General features: G+C 41.5%; 1 protein-coding gene across 1 annotated transcript; it reads left to right on the forward strand.

The window, feature by feature from the left end:
- Positions 1-20,290: 20,290 nt before the first annotated feature.
- On the forward strand, positions 20,291-22,014 carry aplnra (apelin receptor a). The gene has a single exon (XM_085910081.1). The coding sequence runs from the start codon at positions 20,443-20,445 to the stop codon at positions 21,520-21,522; it is 1,080 nt and encodes a 359-aa protein (XP_085766207.1). The 5' UTR covers positions 20,291-20,442; the 3' UTR covers positions 21,523-22,014.
- The last annotated feature ends 599 nt before the right edge of the window (positions 22,015-22,613 follow it).

The following is a 22,613-nucleotide window of genomic DNA, read 5'->3' on the forward strand; positions in this document are numbered from 1 at the left end:
ATGAAATAGACTTTGTAAGCACTCTAAATGCAAGCAGTGATCCTTTATGTTGGATCAAGAGTGTTGTGGTTTATAGAAGGATTAGACTGTAGAGCTACAGCTACATTATTGTCGGAGAGTAAATCCCCCAAACTGCCCTTTTTATCGGAATGTTATGAATTCATCACACATTGTGGTCTATTGTGTCAACACTACAAACCCCTTATTCTTACAGGAGACTCCTACGTTGTAGTAAACGCCACATTAAGTACGTTTTTTTTGGTGAGTAGACTTGGACATTCCAGATGGCTTTTCAATTTTAATAGTTGATGTTTTTGACCTTTTTGGACATGCTTTGTGAAAAGAAACAGCTTCCTCATAGGACCTAATAACATAAATCCAGCCAGAGACATACTACAACCAAAGGAACTCATTTTCCCACATTATAAATCTTACTGAAGACGTGATTGCACTGTTTTCACCTAAATGCAACCCTACTCTTACAGCAGCTTTTGACCTGAGTTTGACAAATGGAAAGCTTTTTGCTGAAGTTATATTCAGCCTGATGTACAGATATGATGCCGTCAGATGCAAATGATTTTGCTGTGCATAGTTTTACTTCTTATCTTTCCACTCTAGTTGGTTCTGATCTGTTTTGCACCCCCCCCCATTGAAAATAATGAAAATAGAAATAGTCTTCTCCATGTTCATTTTTTTTGCAATCAAAAAACCTTTGATAACAAAACAGACAAGCAGCATTTTAAGATTCTGACAGCCCCATATGTATAAAATCAAATTCATTTCTTGTTATCAAAAAATCCAAACAATCTGTCTTGAAAGGGAACATACAGATAAGTTAATTTGTTCTGTGAGTACACTCATAACTAGAAAGACTTGTATCTCAAATCACCTTTTCTTATTGAAATGAATGGTAATGTCATCAATACATTCCAGCCCTCCCCTCCAAACAAAAAAATATTTGTAATGTTTGTATAATAAATATTGAAATAACACACGTTATTGCACTTTGTTTAAAAAGAACAGAAATACCAATTATATTAGAATGCAAATCAAAATGTTTGTGTCATAATTTGCTCATTGCTTGCTGTGGTGTTCACCTGGGGCCTGTATAATTCAGACATACTGCCTATATGCCATGCCTCACAATTTATTATGTGGCTCTCATCAGAAAATAACACCCTTAGCTAATGATAGTCTGTGCATTCAACAAAATTCAGTGCAGCTCTCCATACCTATTCTTGATAGTTGACTTGATATTGACAATATACAGATATAGTTCGATGACTCGAAAATCTGCAGCCAGCCTAGTTGACGACAAGTTACTTCTTGTGGTTCAAATTTGGAAGATTGGAGAAATTTTACAGTCGAGGTACTTTGTATAATTTTTTTGCTAAATTGCTTTCATCAGCTTGTGGCTGTCCAGTTTCAGCATGGCTGGAGGAAGGACAGACCTCGGACAAAGGAGAAAGCCAGAATGAGGCAGTCAGTTCCTGCCAGAGGCGAATTATGTTGGGATGGCGTGCTAACGGTGCCGGACATGCAGATTAGAAACGAGAGAAGAGAGCAAGGTGTTGCTGCCAGTGATAACACCGGGAAAGATAATACAGGAGAGGGTTTCTGCTGAGTGTTCTCTCCGGAGAAATTATTTTCTCTTAACGCTTTTTGGGTTTATTGCAGCCTATATGCAGGGTTAAAGTTTATTTTCCATCTTGAACTGATTTACCATAAGCTATCAAATCAAATAAAGCATTTGTGATCTTTGCTAATCACAGGAAAGAGATGTATAGTTCCAGAATGGTGTACAGTAAATGCCTACAGAGGGATTTACACTATTCACTGAGATCCTGTTATTTTTGGTTTCACATCCAGCCAAGACTGACAATGAAGTCAATGGGTCCTTGTCCTCATCCTGGCAATATTCACTGTTGTCTTCATGTTCCGCTTCTGTAAGATGAGCTCATGTGTTATTTATCGTCAGCCCATCCAGATGTCACAGGTGCTTCCAAAATGGGATGCACTGAGTTGCCGTGCATAGAAGAAAGTTTGTTTGCCTCTCCTGTGCTGTCAGGCTGTTAGTTCCAGGTGACAGAAAAGCCACAGTCTAGATAACTTTTAATCACACACGCCAAGTCAGTGGCTTGCTCACTTGGTTGGAGGCCTGTAATTAAATGACAATGCCCCCCCCCCCCCAGTTGGTGCACATATTGATGGCTTGAAGGGTTAGCATGGAATTATTGATCAAAGAAGCAGAAGCAGAGTGTGGTTCAACAGTTTCAGTAGTGAGGGTTGGTGTGTGAACAACAGGTGGCAGACATCCTGAAGGAGCTTATGTGGGTGATTAGACCATAAAAGGAAAAATACCACCCAAGAAAAGTGCCGTGGGCAGTTAAAGTTGTTTTAGGATTAAATAAAAAAATAAAAAAAAAACTATAGCTCGTTCTTTCCCAATAGAAGTAGGGGCACGCCGTGAATAACGATTACAGGAAATAAGATGTTGATAGAAATCATTTAACAAGTATACCCTCAGTAAACCACATTCAGCAGCTTTTTGTAGCCAGATGGTGTCCATTTACATTCAAAACAATCTTATAGTCTTTGTAAGTTTCAACTCCCACACAAACTTTAATAACCGTATGTTCACATACATACAGCTACGTTCCCTATACAGCTGTAATGTTTACAGAAAGAGCAGGAAACTTGATGATTAAAAGTTGGCAAGGTTTTGCAGGAAGAATGTGGGTAGAATCTTATAAACTTGCAAACGTCTTGTTTGATGAACGCAAGCAGCCAGTAAAGATTCAGACTTCCTCTGATAGTACTACAGGGGCACTCGGACAAAAATCAGTGCAATCTTCGAGGTTGAAACACAATTTGCTCTGGGACTGTGATCAACCTCTCTTGGCTGTGTAAAAGAAATATTTAGTTTTTTTTTTTTTTTTCATTTTAAACACTTTTGCTGTTGCAGTTCCTTATTGGGAGATCTTTGTGAGCTAATGAAGCAGAGACCAAGCCAAAGGTCATGACATGCTCTCTGCGACTATCAGTGTCACATTTCCCTCTTGCAAAACATTTGTTCGTGACAGACAAAGAGAAGAGGACAAGGGTTCTCTAATGGGATAGAATCATTATTCTAAAGCTGTTCAGTGTGGATTGGGGGGGTTCTTTATCAAAATGTTGACTAACATCATTGGTCCCTACACGAACTAATTCACGATTATTAAACAGTTTTACTCTTGTATGTCTTGTTTCATCAGAGTGAGGAATAAACTTGATCTAACTGTGGGGAAAATATGAATCTTCTCCCATGGTTCCATTAGCACTTAAGTGAATGACATGTGTAGGTTACAGTAGCCCATTTTAGTAGTGTGACTAATCCAGTGTTGGTTGTATAGATGTGGGTGCATCTGCAGCACACATGCGAGTGCTTGGCAAGGTGGCCCGGATCTAAATGGTATAGTGATGTATAGTACTCTATTTGAGGTCCTGTTTTCTTTAGATATCCCTTGAATCCAACATGAGAAGTCAGGCTGGTACGATCTGGGCTGAGATGTGAAAAGGTCATGAAACAGGTCAACATTTTTTACATTTTTAACTGTTGCTAAAAACATAAAAAGAAATTTAGCTCAGTGACAGCTTTTCTCAGCATTTACACGCTATTTCGGAGAGAATGGAAATACAGTTCAACATGACTATGTCACATGTAATGAAATATATGAAAGCTGACACTGCATAACTGGCAGGCAAGCTTCAACTTCTGGTAATTCCGGTTTGCATGACATCATTTTGTTGGCTTGGTTTAGCGCACAACATCCAACAAAGAAAACAGTAGTAACCTCTGTCATAGTTCACATCACTGTTGTGTGATACTCTTGTGATGCTGAAATTGAGCCTCCCGGTCTGCACGCCTCATGTGTGTAGATGAAAGCTTGGAGGTTCTTCATCTCTTGATGCTTTCAAGTGGGTGAGGGTTAGGGTTATGTGTGCTGAACGTCACACATTTGGCTCAAACCTGTGTCACTTTATGACGTCAATTGTTGAACAGATTCCTAGCAAGCTCAACACCGAATTAAGTCAACAAGAAAATGACATTATTGTTTGCAATTATTATTTGCTGGTGTTGCGATTCAATTATATAGATTCTCCATGTATTCCAATAAGACAAGGCTCCCAAAACGTGTCTTGTGTTGCTATTCTCACTCACCCCATGCTCATTTGCTATGAAAGTCTGTTTTTAGCTGCGACGGACCATCCATTACGACAACCATCCTTCAACAAGGCACCATAAACCACAACAGTTGCCTGAGTCGCTACATACATCATTCTGCTCCAGTTACTAACAATGTACTCATTGCTGTGAGGGGTTAAATGCAGAGACAACATACTGTCTGCATTATGTTCATGAAATACAAAAAAATTAGATTTATTTGGGGATTTTGTAAAGACAATTACTTGTGTACTTGTACTCATTGGCCTGTCTTCTCAAAGAGAGAGCCTTTTTTTTTTTTTTCTAAATCTAAACAAATTTCAGCAACCCCGAAATTAGACATGCAATTTATTCATTTTGATTTAGTGTCGTTTTTAAACTAAGTCTGATTATTTATTTATTTATTTATTTATTTATTTATTTATTTATTTATTTATTTATTCATTTATTCATGTATTTCTTTATTTAACATAAGTACGGGTACTTATTCTACAGTGCAGTCTGAGTACTTTAGCCACCTCTGGTGACTATAGTTTGGTATTTGTACTTAACTGGTGGAAAATTAGGCAGCAGTCTAGACTTGGCTAAGAGTTGGTCTGCTGCGGTGCACAAAAACAGTAATTTGCCCGAACAGCTAGTCTCCTTCCTGAGAACTGTCCAATGCCATTGAATCTGACATGACGGCCATCTGTATGTCTGAATTGGTTCTTTGTGTAGAGTCATATATTCAGCAATTGGAATTGCTCCCCGCTGGAATTAAAAACTGCACAAAGTATGATAAAATATAACTCTTCTCCCAAGAGTCCAAACCCACCACAGTCTAGGATTGGATGATTATATCTAATAGCATTCCTAAGAATTAAGTGGCCAAACATACCTAATGCACCTTGCAGTGCTGTGACACCACAGCTTCACCTTCACCCTTTTCTTCTCCATGGCTGCTCCCATTCCCTCCTTGTGAAAACAGGAAGAGGGCGTGTTTGGAGAAGCAGAGCTTTAAGAGTCGAGCCGTCCACCATTCACTGACCGTGTGTACGTGTGTGTGTGTATGCCTGTGCGTGCATAACAGTATAATTGCTTTGAGGGCACGCTGCAGCCCTCCAGCAACACTTCTTGCTGTGGACATTGTGTCCCTTGACAACATTTTGAGCCTAATGGCTTTGACATGCTACCTGCAACATGCTCAGGCATGTGGGCCTTGAACCGATTAACTCACATGCAAGGTGTGTGCGGACCAACCGATTGCCAACATGAAGCTTTTTTCTTTTGACTCATTTAGCACACCATCATGTCTTTCATCAAGTACCTCCATTGGAGGTCTTCCTCTCGTCCATCGGGCTTGCAAACAGTTGCGGGAATGTGTAGAATTGCAGGTTGTGCTATCAGCCGGGTGAGGCCAATTCTCCTCCCAGTGGGTGCTGTCATGTCCACTGTGGCATCTTGCAGATGAGCTTGCGTCCCATTGGGTGGCAGTCAGGGGCCAGCGTCAGGTCACGCTTACACCAAGCCAGTAGACATGCGATACGACAACCTACGCCTGGTCAACAATAGAAGAGACCCGGCTGTAAGATGAGAACATTCTCTTTGTTCATCGTATTTGTCCGGCACATTAATGAGACGAGATGGTTGTCATTTGTAATTCTAACAGCGTTGAGCAGTCTTTGTTGTCCACCAATAGAAACGCGGCTCTATTTTATTATGTTTTTATCAATTTGATTTAGCTAGCTTCAAAACACTTGAATACATCTAATAATCAACATTTTTGTTGATGACCTGTTCATAGATGCATTTTGAATCTGAACTGCGAGAAGGCACAGTTGGGTACAATTGTTGTAGCATTTAAGATTTCTATAATCACGACATCATAAAGACGTGGATTAAGTGGACTAAATTTCCACTAAGGTCCAGCTATTAAATGCCGTGTCCAAGTGACTTGGCTGCAGATATGCCATCAAAATTGCACGCTATTCCCATCAGGATTGGAATGTGCCTAAATCGTTTTATCACAGCAAATTAACTTTGTACTACTGCATTTTTGTGAGTAAATGACCGAGCTTGCAAGCTAATTGCATGCTGTTGGCATTTTGTGTGATAAGATGTTCCTCTGTGAAAACTCAGTGGGCGTCCCTCCCTTTCTGCCCCATGGTGCTTGTTAGCTGTGGAATTTGGTGCGACTGTTGGTGCAAAATCCCGGTCAAATAGAGGTTGAAATGCAATGAGAAACGTGTGGACATTTTTTTATTTTTTTTTGCTGTGCACAAATTATATTCCCATGTACCTCCAAAACTAGGTGTGACGTGTCAAGCTGTAGAGACAGCTACGTATGGCGCTGATCTGCAGCAACAGCTGCTTGAAACCTCAGCGGCCCTCATAAATGGCAGACAACAGCTGGATGGAAGAAAGGAAATCTCAACATCTGCTTTAGTGGATGAGATCTAAAGGCACGTCTGCCTGCTGGAGCATCCCCTGAACAATACCAGCAGCAGTGGCCAAGCTATTAACAGAACCATTCCACCACCTCCTCCTCCACTATATCCACACTTACCATGACGTGCTGTAATCCTTCCTGTGAAATTTATTATGAAGACAATAAATCCTTCCAAACGTACCTCTTATTTCCCCCCTTCTGCGGTGCAGCTGGGAAAAAGGCAGTTCTTCTGTCTCTTTGTCAGATAAGACCTTTTTTTTTAATTGACCTCTGACAGTTTTGACACTTAATAGCTCAAGGAGCTTGAGTTGTTTGCTGGGAAACCTTCTCAACTTAACTCTTGTATTCATCACAGGCTTATCTGTGTATAGGATAGGAGTAAGTCGAGGTTGACATTTGTACTATTTTAACAAAAACGAAATCCTATTATTTAGAGTGAATATAAAGTAAATCGCTATACAGTGAAGCTCTATCTTGTCTAGTTCAGCAATCGGGAATTTGCCTCTTGGCAGATTTTTGGGAGGGGGACTAATCGTCATTATTGGCTGAAAACACTCTTCTACTTGCTGTTTTTTTTGCTGAGGCTAGCTGTTCGGATTGTTTTGATAAGGAGTAGTGCTTTACTACCGTGTTGTGGCATCTATTGGTAAGACCATTTTCCCCTCAACCAGCAGATCTTCTGTTGATTCAATCTCAACTCGTAAAGACGACGATGACATCAGCAAAGGCTTGTCAAACCAACTTTATTAATGGATTCATTGACTGTTAATTTTCCCTATTGTCAATTAAGAGAAGTGAGTCCAATAACATCACTATTCCATTCCAAATGAACTTTAAGATGAATAACTTTGAGTTTCTTTTCAAACTTACATTAGCAACTACAGGCCTTTTAAGCACGACAGTGTTTTCAGCAGGGGCTCTAGATTTGTGTTAACATGGAGTTTAGTGACAACACTGCTGTCTGTACCTGAATGTTGAAAGCTGAAAGAAAAAAAGGAAAAGTTTTTCTGCCTAGATGAAATGTAGCCACCCTCAGGGGACCCATTTATAGCCCTACGCCACTTCCCCAATACTCTTTGTCGTGAGACTAATGTTTTGACACTTTTCACCTTTTCTAATTGCCTTCCTCAGGCATTCCCTGAAAGGCAAGAGGTCATAACTAAGGAATGAAAATACTGGCCTGTAGTGATTGTGATGACGCCCCGCTGACCTGAGCATTGTCTTAAGTTAGCCTCAGGTTTAATAGGCTGACAGGTTGGGGTAAATGGTCAGCGCTGCTCCGTCACTTTGTGCTGCTCCTGGTATGTACATCCATCAAAAACAACATACCCCGAAGAGACGCTTGAAACACTCGAGTCTAACATCAACATTAAGCGCCTAGAAATTACTAAATTGAGTAACATCGACATATAATAACGATAGTAGGTCATTTTTTTCCACGTTATACATCCCTAGTTCGATGTTCAGTGTACAATTCAATACACACGTATCAACATTCAGCTATTTTAAAACGATTGCTTCATATTTGCTAAGCTGGGTACTATATTCAGCTTCAAAATAGCAAGCATAGTGTATTTGTCTAAATGACAGCCCAATTCATCAGCTCTGAAATTTTGGAAGGGAAGCTCCTCTTGTTCTGAGACAAAAGTTAAATTACAATGATAGCAAGACCAGCTTTGTTATTGAATTAGCTACAGTATATCCTGTTTATGTCTTGATGCCCGAACTTGATATCCACTGGGGTCTTTCCTTTTTCATTTTTAATGGAACAACACCTGTGCCAGCAGCAGAGGAGCAAAGTTTAATGCTAATGTAGAGTCACACCCTTTGTAACATCTACTCACAACTAACATCCAAGCGGCACAATAAACCCAGTAGGTTGTGACGTACTTTCTCTGAAGCCATCGTTCACAGTTTGGTCTTCCATTTGACACTTGTGAGTTTAGTCTCCAGACATTGTGTGATTTCTGCCGCCAGCTCAAGGAGGATGCCTCGCAACTTCCTGTTTATACTGAATCCTAAATGAAGTTTGGGGCACTGAGGAGAAACTTCTTAAACCTAAGGTGTCTGTTTTATTCAGTAGTGATGTGGGTCCTGCAACTCTCAAACATTCCACTTTACTACAGCCATGCCTGCAGGTTGGCGATGACAAAGGACCATGACGTGTCTGTTAAAAACCCTCTGACCTCTGTGAGGCTACTGATGCTTGTAAAAATAAAGAAAATATAATATATATATATATTACAACATGCAATATATTTATATATATACATAGATATACATAGATATATAGATAGATAGAATCATCATAATTATTACATATATTTTTTTTGTTATTAATTAATGAATTTATTTATTTATTTATCTATTTATGAATAAAACTTGGGGGTTGACTTCCCTACTTCCCTTTTATATTTGTTTTTTGTAAATTTGTAACGCCCCATGGGAGTTGAAGCCATGTTGTCCATTGCAAAAGGGGCAGGGTGCAGACTTTGTCTGCGGGTTGGCTTCTGTGGATGGGCAGGCACATTTGACCAATGCTCACCTCTCTGCTCTGAGGAGGTCCGGCTGATGGATTGCCTCTAATCAGCAGCAGACAGACCTGCCACAGGAAGCATCTCCCCATCACGTTTACGGAAACCAGCCCTTCTCTAGAGACATGCTGATAGCTGCGGACGGTCAGGGCGAGTGGGAGCACAAACAGTTGGAGTCTCTCTGATTTTCTATATTGAAAATCAACAAACTCTCATTTCCCCAAATTAAATTGCAGCTATATTCCAAAATAGAGCGTGCAACAATACAGTGGTTGAAAGATAAACTGATAAACAAATGTGCTATGTTTTGACGTTCTCCATTTGGGAGAAAAAAAAACCCCAACATTTTGCAAAAGATGCACGTTTGCATAGACTATCCGATCAACGATCTTTCATTAAAAGCAAGAACATTGTTTCCTACAGTACAACTGAGAGAATTAAACAATTACAATGAGCAAAGAAATCAGTCCACAGTATTAATATAGTAATGTAGAGTCGCTAGTTTTTACTCTCTTGTAATTAAAAGGTGGAAAAAAACATTACAGACTTCAACACGACACATTTTGTTATATTTGACTATATCAAAAAATGCGATATTTCTGTGTATTGGCAAAAAGCAGAGGTTTTTATTACAGCTTATGCTGTATTGGCTGTCAGTTAGTCTAACTCTTACTGTGCAGCATTGATAATCAACTCTAGGCCGACGGGCCAAATCCAGCCTGCCAAACCATCCAATTGGATTCCACAACTCCGAGAATTTGATAAAATATCTATTGAAAGAAAAGCCTGACTCATTAGGTCTAAAAAAGCCTACAGTTTTGTAATAATATGGGAAAAAATATACCAATAATACACTTCAAATAATAACATGTCAAAAATAGATTTTTATTTGAGGGTCCGGCCCCCAAGGTGACTGTCCGGTAAAATTCTAACCCTAATTCTAAGTATATGCTAAGGTTTTTTTACTTTTTTATTCCAAGTACAACATTTGCATCCATTGTGTATCCTATTTGTCATTGTTTGTTCTTCAGCCTCCAAGCTTCACCCTCTCACGAATCTGTCCTTTCAGATTTAGATGCTTCATGTCTGTGCCCTCTGGCTTTTTTTACCCTGACAGGTGAGGCTTCTTTTTGGCCCCCCCCCTCCCTGCCCAAATGTCGGGACAAGCGAGGCGATGAGTCGCCAGTCACTCGGCTTATGAATAGACAGGTCTGCCTGTCATGTTGGAATGCTGAAAGCTGTTTGCCTATTTGGACCCGTGAAAGCATGTCACTCCTTAGTGTGGAAGCTGGAGATTATCTCTGAAAGGAGCTGTGGTGTCGTCCTTTCTTCCCTAACATGGCCGTCGTCCCCACCCCAGCCACCCCACCTTGTCAACCTTTGTGGCCTTGATCTTGCTTCTAGTGTCACTTGCACAACAGGTTTCACTTGGATGTATAACGGGACGATATAGGTTAGCAATTACTGAGGTCACATAGTGTCTACACGTCATAAAAAAAAAAAGGTCAAATAACTTTCACTTCGGATTTGTTAGTAGTTTCTGCAGCGTTGTGTGTGTATATGTCCGTGAGTGTGTCTTTGCAGGCTCATGAACAGGAGCCAAGAGATCAGGTTTAGACTCGCCCCCTAAGCCTGAATTCTAAAAAGCCCTCAGGGTTTTAACCTGTTCAACCTTTTGTTGAGAAAGCTGTCAGTTTCCATGCTACTCAAGAAAATAACCTCTTCCAGGTTCTGTTTAATTTAAAATTGAAATGAGCTGACATTACAATGTATTGTAAAAGGCTGAACTTTCTGGAGGAACCTGCGGAGCAGGGATCACGCAGGCAGCCTCCCATGGTTGATGAAGATGTACCACCCTAAACAATGTCCAACAAAGACAGGAAGGGCTGAGCCGCTGAACCTTATACTACCCAGGCCAAATTCTCCCAACCACAGTTAGCTGGTGTCAGTAGTGTGTGATGGGCAAAGGAAGATTGTTTTTCCTGTTTAGGAATTTATTCTCGGAGGACTAGCCATGCGAAAGCGGAGGCTCCATGAGAGTCTGCCTTGCAACGTAAACAACCTGACTCAACTCTCGGGTCAAAATGGACACACAATTGAATGCTTCTTGGGCGAAGGAGGCCATTCTCAGATGTTTTTACTGTTTGTGAGAGACAGCTTGGATAAAATAGTTGGGACGGGCGTAGCTTTTTAACATGGAAAAGCTTCACTTTTATTGATGTTTGATTTAGTGCCAGCAGCAGGTCAAAGGTTTATATTGTTGGACACTTCAGTGCATTAGTCTCGGTAGACCTTTGTGGTTTGTGCAGGAACACTTTTTGGCACTGAAAGTAATGTCAAACCATATATGGACAGTCCCAGATTCTGAAATAGAACACATGATTGGGTCAACATTCCTGACAAAGTCAAGGAGATATTTTTTTTTTTGTGATGAATTTGCAGTTTGCACGCCTCCACTAACAAGAGTAAGCACGTTAGCTTTAACATCTAAGAACAACGCATGCAGACCTTCTAGTTTCTATTGTTATTCAATCAACAACATTGATTTGTTCTGCAATACCTGCAAACTTGAACATATAACCGAAACAAGCTGGCGGGTTGTCGTCTTCATCTTGTGAAAAATTCATATGTGTGTTCTTTCAAAGCACAGCGAGAATGGCTGAAGGCCATATAGCCCCGACAGACTAAATCCAGGTCTTAGTATTAAGTTCAAACCAAGCACGTTTTGTTACAGATAAAAGCAAAAGGTAAAATGGAAGTGTTCAGCTGCAGTGAATGTGCCTCCTCACAGCTGGATTTTGAGATCAGCTTTCAAAATAGTTTTTCCAGATCAGCTGGCCATATGGACGGCATAGTATGAGACGCAATCATTCATATCTCGGGTAGCCACAGATATTATAGCACAGTATATGCAGTACAAACAACAAGTAGGGCATCATACACACACACACACACACACACACAGTAGATTCAGTAGTGATATTGGACTGGGATCTTTTCCAGTTAAATTACATCTGGATGATTTGAGGTAGGCTTAATACGAGATGGTGAAAGACGGCCAGCCAGCACATGCTGGTCTGAGGCAAGGCCAACAAACAAGAAGTCATTCAACATTCCAGTAGCTGAAGTATTAGACTAAATTAGTGTGTGGTCATACTCAAATCTTCTCATAAGGTAAAAAATGCTGTCTGTATTTTCTATTGATGTAAGACTTCTTAGCAAACTCCTCAGTTGTGTTTCGAAGCCCTCAGTCCCAAAAAGAAAAAGTGCAACAACATGTGCCGATGACGTGGATAAGCCCATTTCAAGGGCCGAAATAGCACAGGGCTTTATGCAAATATTTTCTTAGAGTCCCAGTTTCGTTTTGGAGGCAGCCGGCCTACCCGGCCGAGGCTCACGAGAGTGACACATGGCTTTGACATTGACTCCGAGCCTGTTTTGGGATCGTTAAAAACCAATTTGTCAGCATTCGCCACGAGTGAGACGATGAGAAGTGGTTGAAGGGGCCTCGTATCTGGACCTTTTTGTGTTTTAACAGTGTCCTGCTTCCTTTTTTTAGAAACCTGAAATACTGCAAGGCCACATTCCCCACCCGCTTGCTGTAATTTCATTAACATCCCACGATGGGGGGCCTTGAGGCAAGCTTGCATGCAAGCTTCAGTATCAATTGATCATATCTTGATCTTTAATGCTCCCCAGGTCTAATGTCAATATCAGCTATCTGATAATGAATGAGGGCCTGTCTTGTAAGCTGCTCAACATGAGTTGCACTGTAAGAAGACCAAAGTCGGATGAAGCAATTATTGTATGGCAATTTATATTTTATACATAGAAACGTTTTTTTTCCGTTTTCAGTCTTGGTTATAGCAACAGCAAAACAACTGCCAAAACAATTAGAGGCACTCAGAGGATGTTTTCACTTCCATACTGCACCACCATCCCACACACACGCACACACGTCTAGTGATTGCACATCAAAGTTGTCAACAGAGTGTAAAAGTTGATTTTATTGTTTGCTCTGTTAAAACAGTTGGCAGATGCCTGTGTCATGGCCTCTGTCTCTGTTGACGCTTTATACAGTTCCACTGCTGTTGCAATGTATTCTATAAAACTCTTTTTTTTCGCGAGCCGCATTGTAGTCATGACTGTTTTCGGAGGGCCATTATGACTGTCAACCCAAAGAAATGTATGAGTACCTCATATTATATACAGTAAAAGCTACAAAACAAACTGACAAATAATTCGTTTTCAAATCAGACGAGTAAAAACTGGTCAAATATTTAAAAATATATATATTATTAAAAGTCAATACAATTTGCAATTCTAGTAATGACACACAAATTTGATGCACAATTTGTCTTCGCGGGCCACATAAAATGATGTGGTGGGCCGTATCTGGCCCCTGGGCCTTGAGTTTGACACCTGTGCTATAATAAGTTAACTAACATTTGATGTTTTAGTCCCTGCAAGTATTTGCTATCTCAGATAAAATAAAAACACTTGAGCTGTTGTGCAAATGCAGAAATTTGCAACATGGCACCACATGACAGGTAAAAGCTGGTGAACAACACTGGACAACACACACGCACACACGATCACACTCGGTTTGTTTACTCGAGCAAGAAGAGGGCCGCCCTGGAGTCGGAGGTGGCCGGTTTACAGTTTGTTGGTGTCTGTCAAAGAGCTGACAGATGGGAAACAGTGCAAACTTTGACGCTGCGAGATGCTTTGAGGTTCCCTCACTGGCAACAACACTGAGCTGTTCCTTTTCTAGGGGAGCTGTTGGCTGTGTATCTTTTGGGCCATTCTCCCAATTGAACAATCTCAGTTTGTTCCAGTTAATGCCAAATTTATTTTATTGTTGGGTTTGGGGCTTTCAAATTCTTCCGCACCAAATTCATTCAAGCATGACCTTGCTTTGTACTCTGGAGTCTTTCCCAAACTGTTGTCACAATGTTGAAAGCGTAGAATGTTCCAAAAGATGAATTAATATTCCCGAGGGGATATGAGTTTGAACTCTTGTTTTTATTATCGGGTTATGGTTTCTTATCCCTGAATGATTCATTTATTAAGATACTTGCATCCATAGAGGTTCTCAAATGTCACCCTGGGACCCACATTTTACATCTGACACCCACTTTCATAGAAACCAAGCAATAGTTTTGATCAAAAAATAGCCTTCGAAAATATATCTTTTGATACGTAAAGTAACTTAATATGCAAAGTGCATTTCGGAGTTTATTCACAAGTAGTTTGAAACCCTAACCTTGGTTTAAAACCCTAGTCGGAAACCCTAACCCTAGTTTGAAACCCTAATTAGCGATCCCAAAACCCGCTGGAAACCCTAGTCGGAAACCCTAACCCTAGTCTGAAAGCCCAGTCCGAAACCCTAATCTTAGAAACCCTAAAAGTAGTCCGAAACCCTCGTCGGAAACCCTAACCCTAGTTTTAAAACCTAGTTTGGAACCCTACCGGCGCTTTAAAACCCTCGTCGGAAACCCTAACCCTCGTTTGAAACCCTAATTAGCGATCCCAAAACCCGCTGGAAACCCTAGTCGGAAACCCTAACCCTAGTCTGAAAGCCCAGTCCGAAACCCTAATCTTAGAAACCTTAAAAGTAGTTTGGAACCCTCGTTGGAAACCCTAACCCTAGTTTTAAAACCTAGTTTGAAACCCTAACCGTGGTTTAAAACCCTAGTCGGAAACCCTAACCCTCGTTTGAAAACCTAATTAGCGATCCTAAAACTCGTTGGAAACCCTAGTCGGAAACCCTAACCCTAGTCTGAAAGCCCAGTCCGAAACCCTAATCTTAGAAACCCTAAAAGTAGTCCAAAACCCTCGTTGGAAACCCTAACCCTAGTTTTAAAACCTAGTTTGAAACCCTAACCTTGGTTTAAAACCCTAGCCGGAAACCCTAACCCTCGTTTGAAACCCTAATTAGCAATCCTAAAACTCGTTGGAAACCCTAGTCGGAAACCCTAACCATAGACCCTAGAATTCACAAGACAAGTTGACACAATTGAAAATTCGTAATAACGTTAGCAGCATATATACTGTCAGTAAAGTATAATAAAACATCAACTACTGGACAAAATAAATAGGGCACAAAATTAAACATTTGACTTTTCTATGTTTCATCATCCTGAGCTCAAACTGAACTCCACGTCACATACCAGGCTTTCTGATCCTTTTTATCGTCAGTAGGCAAAAATCCAAACTTTACCACAAACTGTCTATGCTTCACAGTTGCTTCATATTTTTACATCCATTATAAACGCACATATATTTGTTTTCGCTGTATTTTTGACCCAAGACCATAGCCATTGAACAAAAACAAAAGGTCCACATCACTCCTTATCTTGAGGCGAATATTAATAGTCTGCAGTATTCCTGGTGGGCCCATATTGAGGGACACAACTTATTCCTCATTTTAGCAGCTTTCAAAAATAATCTTTTGTGTTTTCCTTGGTAGACTTCCAAAAGCCATCTGTGCTTTTGTAGTTTGCTGCAATCTTAAAATGGCATTTGTGAGTGAAAGCTTTTCAAGTGTGCTTCAAAATTCATATTTGTGGTTTGGCACACTGATTCTTTTATTCAGGTGCTGGCTTCTGGGCTTTCTCGCTGCCAGTCATCTCGGTGACGGCTCTTCCATTCTAGCACGGGAACAAATTATTGTATTTCCAGAGGAAAACTGCGGTCAGGCGTTGTGAAAGGAGTTTTTTTTTCAGAAAGTCTGACCAGCACCTGGTTTTCTCATGGCCGACAGTTTCACCTTGACTTCTCCTAACAGGGGGACAGGTTTGGGGTGCATTTTTACAAAAAGCAGAAAGAATCACACCTGGGGCACTGAGGTTTTAATAATCATGAAAACCAGATGCTTCCTTTGCCAGAAGAATGACAATCCACCTTTACAGAACAGTTTTGATTTAGTGTGATATTGAAGCTTTCGAGTAACATTGTTCATGTAAAAGGAGAGCAAATTCCCCCCTAATTGAGCCACAGGGCGTTTGTTTTGTCAAGAGATTTAAGAGCAAATGGAGTCAGATTCTGGCAGGTCTCCTGGGGTGGGAGGTCCCGGCCAGAGTGGAGCAGAGCCTTGAGATCCCAGCAGTCTAATCCCTGTCATTAACTGGGCCGCCCTGGCAGCCACTGCCCTCTCATCAACGTCAACACTGTCCCTTTGTCTCTGTATTTCTTCCCCGACATCCTCTGTCATTTGGCTCATCTCCCGTTTCTTTATTTTCTCCCGTGTTCTTGTTTCCTATGCATCTTCTACACCGTTTCCTTCCCGGTCTTCCCCTTGACCCCAGGCGTCTCCTGTGTGGCACCTCAACCAAATGTGTCCTGTTGGTATTATTTATCTGAATGTGTGATGTGTCTAGTCCGTCGAGAACGGAAATAAAGGAAATGGCCTTGCTGTTTCAATACTTTTGGAGGGGGGTGTCACCCATCACTTTTTTTTTTTACGCATTTGCTCTCATACACGCATGGGCGTATAAATTGGGGAAATGCGGGGGTGGCCCGGGCCACTGAATAGTGAGAAGGGAAACACCTTGTGACCCCCTCGCTCCCGACTGAGCTACTATGGGTGCAGAACAACATAAATGGGAGAATGCTGCAGAGTTGATGCAGCGCTTAAGAGAAAGTGCAAAGTTTGACCTGATCCAAGATGAAAGGTCGCAAGGGAAATGACACAAACATGAAAGGAACACAAGCGCTGGCAAAACAGTCGAGGTTTTTTTTTTTTTTTGCATGGCAACGAAAACAATCAACAGACAAACTGCAGTAGTTTAATTTTGGCTTTATGAGGATTTGAAGGCCAGGTGTCTCCCAGGGTGCATGACGTCTTTTGGATTCTTTCTGTACTCTGTTTGATACTCACTCCACTGTCAGCCTACGCCGGGGACTCTTTGAATACTTAAATATTATTTGTTTCTGTGAACAAAAAACATTTTTTCCCTGGAATTTAACCAAGATATTCTCTTTGGTTCAAAACTACAGTATTTTGTAATCTGATAGAATGATGGAAAGCAGTCAGAATTCTTTGTTTGCATTTGTCATTCTCTGACGGTGGATAATTTGGCTTTGATTTATGAATACAACAAGCACTCAAATAGACATTGACAATTGTATTTGTTAAATGATTTCCTGATTTTAGATGTCGTAACGTTTTTGTGGCTTTTGGTATATTTGTTTTTCCTTTCCTCTTAGAGATTGCCCAAATGGCTTGTTGTGTATTTAAGGTTAAAGAATTTGGGGAATTTAGTATTTAATATTGTAATACAACATGCACATCAATGTTTTAATGGCTTTCCCCCACATTATTTATAGGAAGTAATTGCAATAATATTTCAAAACTTCAAAGGTGAATCTTTGAACAATAACAACACCTATAACACAGTACTGGAAAAATAATTTTGATATTCTATTGCTATTTACAAAAGGTGACATGAATTATGTTTCACCTTGACGGTGCATTGCATAGAAAATGCTATTCAAACACAGCATGCATTTCCTATTAAGGACTTTAGGAGAACAATAGAGGACATGGAGTACAGTGCTGATGGAGGTCAAGAATTGCCAGATGTGAGGAAAATATTGAGAGTTGAATTGGAGGCATTCATCATAAAAACTGCTTTAAGTTTACAGAACCATTTGTGGTTTTGTTAGTAGGTGATGCCTAATTATCAATGTGCTGAATATTTAAGCACACAAAACAGAAACTTAAGATGTTCTGCTAATCAGCAAACTCCTCGGCAGGAGGACTGTTCTCACACATTTGGGGGTGTGCCACTGGCTCCACGACACAAGTGTGTGACTTTGTCTGACACAGAGGAGCCGGCACTTAACAGGCCTGCGCAAAAGCTCTGGAATCAGAACTAAACTCGGTGGAATCACCCATGAATTTTGTGCAATAGAAAGTGGCCAGTAGGGATGACTCGCCCTTTGTGTCTGACCTTGTTGTTACCAGATTGATTCAAATGACGCTGCACCGTGACCCTTCAGCCCTGTGCGACCCTTGACCTTTCTAAATGCCGCTGCCTGATTTGTGGGGTCTCGCCGGCCGCAAATCATGTAAAGGGGAGCGCGTGTACCAGCAACAATTTTCACTTCAAACAATCCTGGCAGCTATCTGCTCCTCTGATCACACCGTGGCTGACATGCGGCTATAAAAAAACGATTCCCATGTCTCCTTTTGCTTACTTAATATAGTCGAATATCACAGACCTTTTGCCTGCGCACTAAAAATGTCATAACGCCCACAACAGTTGTCAAATTCCATGCAGCTGTAGCAAAGACCTTTCTTTAAACTTTTTAATTTAGAAACAAAAGTGAGTAACTTTTCATTCGGAAAAAAAAACACCCTCCCACTGCCATAAAACTGACTTGAGGATCAGCATCAGTCCACTTTATCTGTCCACTATCACGGCTATGATTAACAAGTAAGGAGGTCTTCAGAAGATATCCAAGACCACGCTCTAATCCGGCCATCTGTTTCTTATCTTTTCGCTTTTATTTTTTAAATCTATACATTTATTTGTCCAAGGGATGCAAACGGCAGGGCGCCAATCCTCTCCCTGGGGAGTGAGGTAGAGGTGGGCCCCACCTGGTGTGTGTTTGACTGCTTGCGACAGATATTCCATGCTGGGTGAGGGAGGATAAAGTCTAGGTGGAAGCATTTATTTGTACTAAAATTACTTCAAAGAGAAAAATGTTTTTTTTTTTTTCTATTTTGCATAACAATGAAAATGAAGGTAGCAAAGGACACTGAAATACCTACTTTAGGCTCCGTCCGTCCGTCCGTCCGTCCGTCACTGATACATGAAAAACGGTAACTGCAAATACAGTCTCTTGGTTGTTGGACTCCACGTATACATGGATTTCGAGTGCAGTTTGTGTTATGGGGGAGGTCACATCTGGATCTGCAACTCTTGCAATCATAACTTGTGGATTCTATTTGACGTCCATCCATTTTTAATTCCACTTTTGCTGTTTCGGGTCATAGACTATCCCAGCTGACTTTTGGCAAAAGATGGACGACAGCCTGAAATGGTCACCATGCATTTAGTCTCAGGGCACATCTAGAAATGAATAACTATTTGCATTCACACCTGTATACCGAGTGGGAACTGAAACAGTCCTATATGTACTGAAGTAAGACAAATGAACCACTGCACCATCAGTCAAACTAATTTCCCGAAAAGTTATTTTAAAATTGCTCAGATATTTTTGAATGCTCAAAATACAGTATTGACTGCATGAACTTTTCTATTTGTGACTGTAGAGAAAAAAACCACAAAATTAAAAACGTATGCAGTGAAAAGTTGTTTCGATACAGTACCTCACTTCAGTAGTATTAAACCAAATTAAAGGCAGCTGACTTTTACACTTATTACATATGAGAGTCAATAAATTCAACATCAATGAGATTCATTTGTTTGTTTTTAAATGTAAACAAGAAACGCAATGTCAATGTGAAGTTTTCTTTTGTTTTTGTTTTCAAGTGGTGTGTTTGTGTTGTGTTCTCATGGAAATGAATCTCCAGACTTGAGAATTGAATTGTCACTTGCTGCCATTTAATCTAATCTTCAAATGCTTTGACATTCATGGTCCTTACAATCACGGTGACGTGATTTTATATTTGCTATCATGGAGATTTGGTCCATCTAGCGAAGAAGGGGATTCTGTGTGTGCGTGTGGGGTCCGGATGACTAAATGTCTGACACGTAACACTTCTAACGAGCATCAAAATGGACTAATTGTAATGTAAAAAACGTCAAGCTCACGTCAAGACATGTCCTGTCTAAGTGCAGAATCCTTGTTGGACCCACACAGGTCAAATGTAGAAAATAAAGTCGCAGTGCCAAATATTTGAGGTTTGTTATAGGTTATTAAAATGCAGATGATCGTTACAGTCATTTGGAACCAAAAACAAATCCAGATCAGGTTTGACCTGTCTGAACAAGAAAAACATATTCTTCAGAAGAGGGGGAGGGCTCAGAGATGTTTGTGGGAGGGGGGGGAGGAGAGAAGGGGAAAGGTGGGGTCATCCTGGGGGGCTCGGAGGGGCTGAGTTTAAAAAGGCATTCAGCCGGCAAGAGTCACTCACACGCTTGGCGTCCCTCTCCTCCATTTGCCAGCAGCAGGACGTCCAGTTCCCGTTGTGTTTGTTTTATCTCAGAGGCCTTTTGGACCAGTGCAGGACTTTCATTTTCTTCTTTTTAGTTTGCCGCTTTAATTTTCCCAGAGGAATTTTTTTTGTTGTGCCCTGCACCATGGAGCCCAGCACGGTGGATTATGCGTACGAGGACTATGACGACAACGGGACGGCGTGCGACTTCTCCGAATGGGAGCCCTCCTACTCCCTCATCCCGGTCCTCTACATGCTCATCTTCATCCTCGGCCTGTCTGGTAACGGCGTGGTCATCTTCACCGTCTGGAGGTCCAAATCCAAGCGCCGGGCAGCAGACGTCTACATTGGCAACCTGGCGCTGGCTGACCTCACCTTCGTGGTGACCCTTCCGCTGTGGGCCGTGTACACGGCTCTGGGCTACCACTGGCCCTTTGGCGTGGCTCTGTGTAAGATCAGCAGCTACGTGGTTCTGGTCAACATGTACGCCAGTGTCTTCTGCCTCACCTGCCTCAGCTTTGACCGCTACCTGGCCATCGTCCACTCTCTGTCCAGCAGCAGGTTGAGGTCAAGGGCCACCATGCTGGCGTCCCTCGGTGCCATATGGCTGCTGTCCGGACTGCTGGCTCTCCCCACGCTGCTCTTCCGCACCACGGTCAGCGACCAGAACAGCAACCGGACCACTTGCGCCATGGACTTCAGCCTGGTGACCCTCAACCAGAAGCACGAGTACTTCTGGATCGCCGGGCTCAGCTTGTCCTCCTCGGCTCTGGGTTTCCTCCTTCCTTTCCTGGCCATGACCATCTTCTACTGCTTCATTGGCTGTACTGTCACACGCCACTTCAACAACCTGCGCAAGGAGGACCAGAAGAAGAAAAGGCTGCTGAAGATCATCACCACCCTGGTGGTCGTCTTCGCCATCTGCTGGACTCCCTTCCACGTCTTGAAGAGCATGGATGCCCTGTCCTACCTGAATCTGGCCCCGAACTCCTGCGGCTTCCTGCGCTTCCTGCTTCTGGCTCACCCGTATGCCACTTGCTTGGCCTACGTCAACAGCTGCCTCAACCCGTTCCTGTACGCTTTCTTTGACCTGCGCTTTCGCTCGCAGTGCCTGTGCCTGCTCAACCTGAAGAAGGCCATGCACGGCCACATGAGTTCCATGTCATCCACGCTGAGTGCTCAGACTCAGAAGTCCGAGATTCAATCTCTAGCCACCAAAGTGTAGAGAGGATGGCCAAATGTGGACCAAAGAGAGAGCCGTGGAACAGTCCCAGCTCCAGCTAGTGGAACACTTGTAAAAAAAATAAAATAAAAAAAAAAGCATAATAATACAGACTTTACATGTCCATCTACTCTGATAAGATGAGAAGATGAACTTTGACGTGCTCTCACTCATTGTTTTCCATCATTTCAAGTGGACTTGGAAGGCGGGAGCCAGCTGGCTGAGCTCCTTTGCTGCTTCGTTCTTCCTCCTTTTCTTTGAATTGTGAATCAATTTACGGGGTAAAAAAAAAAAAAGATGAATGACACTGGATGAATTTTAAAGGTGTACAGTTATTTTCATACCATGACATTGTTTTGTTTTAGAAGCACTTGTACTGAATGTGTATACTGTATATAGCCTCCTTTAAAATGTCTTTTCAAACTACAGGAGAGATGAGATCATGAGAGAAATGCAAAGGTGTCACAGCTTAATGATAATAGATTTTGCCGTGGAGACGGGGGAGGGGGGGGGGCGGAGTGGCAGATGGCCGATGACAAATGTTGTTATTGGGGGGGGGGGGGGGGGGGCAGGAATCGGGTGTTGGGCTGGGTGGAAGGGTGCAGTGTGGCCTCAACACTAAAGGGGCTCTATGTAACTGATGATTTTTCGATGTGTTATATTTTTGCCATCACTGTTACTAACTACTGTATTAAAGATGTGTTCTATGAAACCAAGATCTCGCCTCTTGATTGCGTGTGAATGTTACCGTTGCACCACAGAAACTTTGAAATGAAAACAAAAGACGCCCTTTAAAAGTGTCTTTCAACATGCAGTTAGTTTCATTGCCCTGTCCTGTTTTTTGGCTGATATATATCTCCAGCTTTGTTATGAATGTCTCGCAGTTGGTTTACACCTTCAGACTAATAGATCTCTAATCTCTATTGATTCACAGTCAATATCCAGACTGTAACCAAATTATGCAAAGCTGAAAGTGTGTATTCAGTGCTCACCTGTGACTGATGGGATTCTTTCTTGTGGCGCACGATATTTAAATACATTAACTATGTTGTCTATATCTACTTCAATGCAAACTTTTTTTCTTTTAATGCAAA

This window comes from Syngnathus leptorhynchus, chromosome 4 (assembly GCF_054491065.1).
Source record: "Syngnathus leptorhynchus isolate UIUO chromosome 4, UIUO_Slep, whole genome shotgun sequence".
NCBI lineage: Eukaryota > Metazoa > Chordata > Actinopteri > Syngnathiformes > Syngnathidae > Syngnathus > Syngnathus leptorhynchus.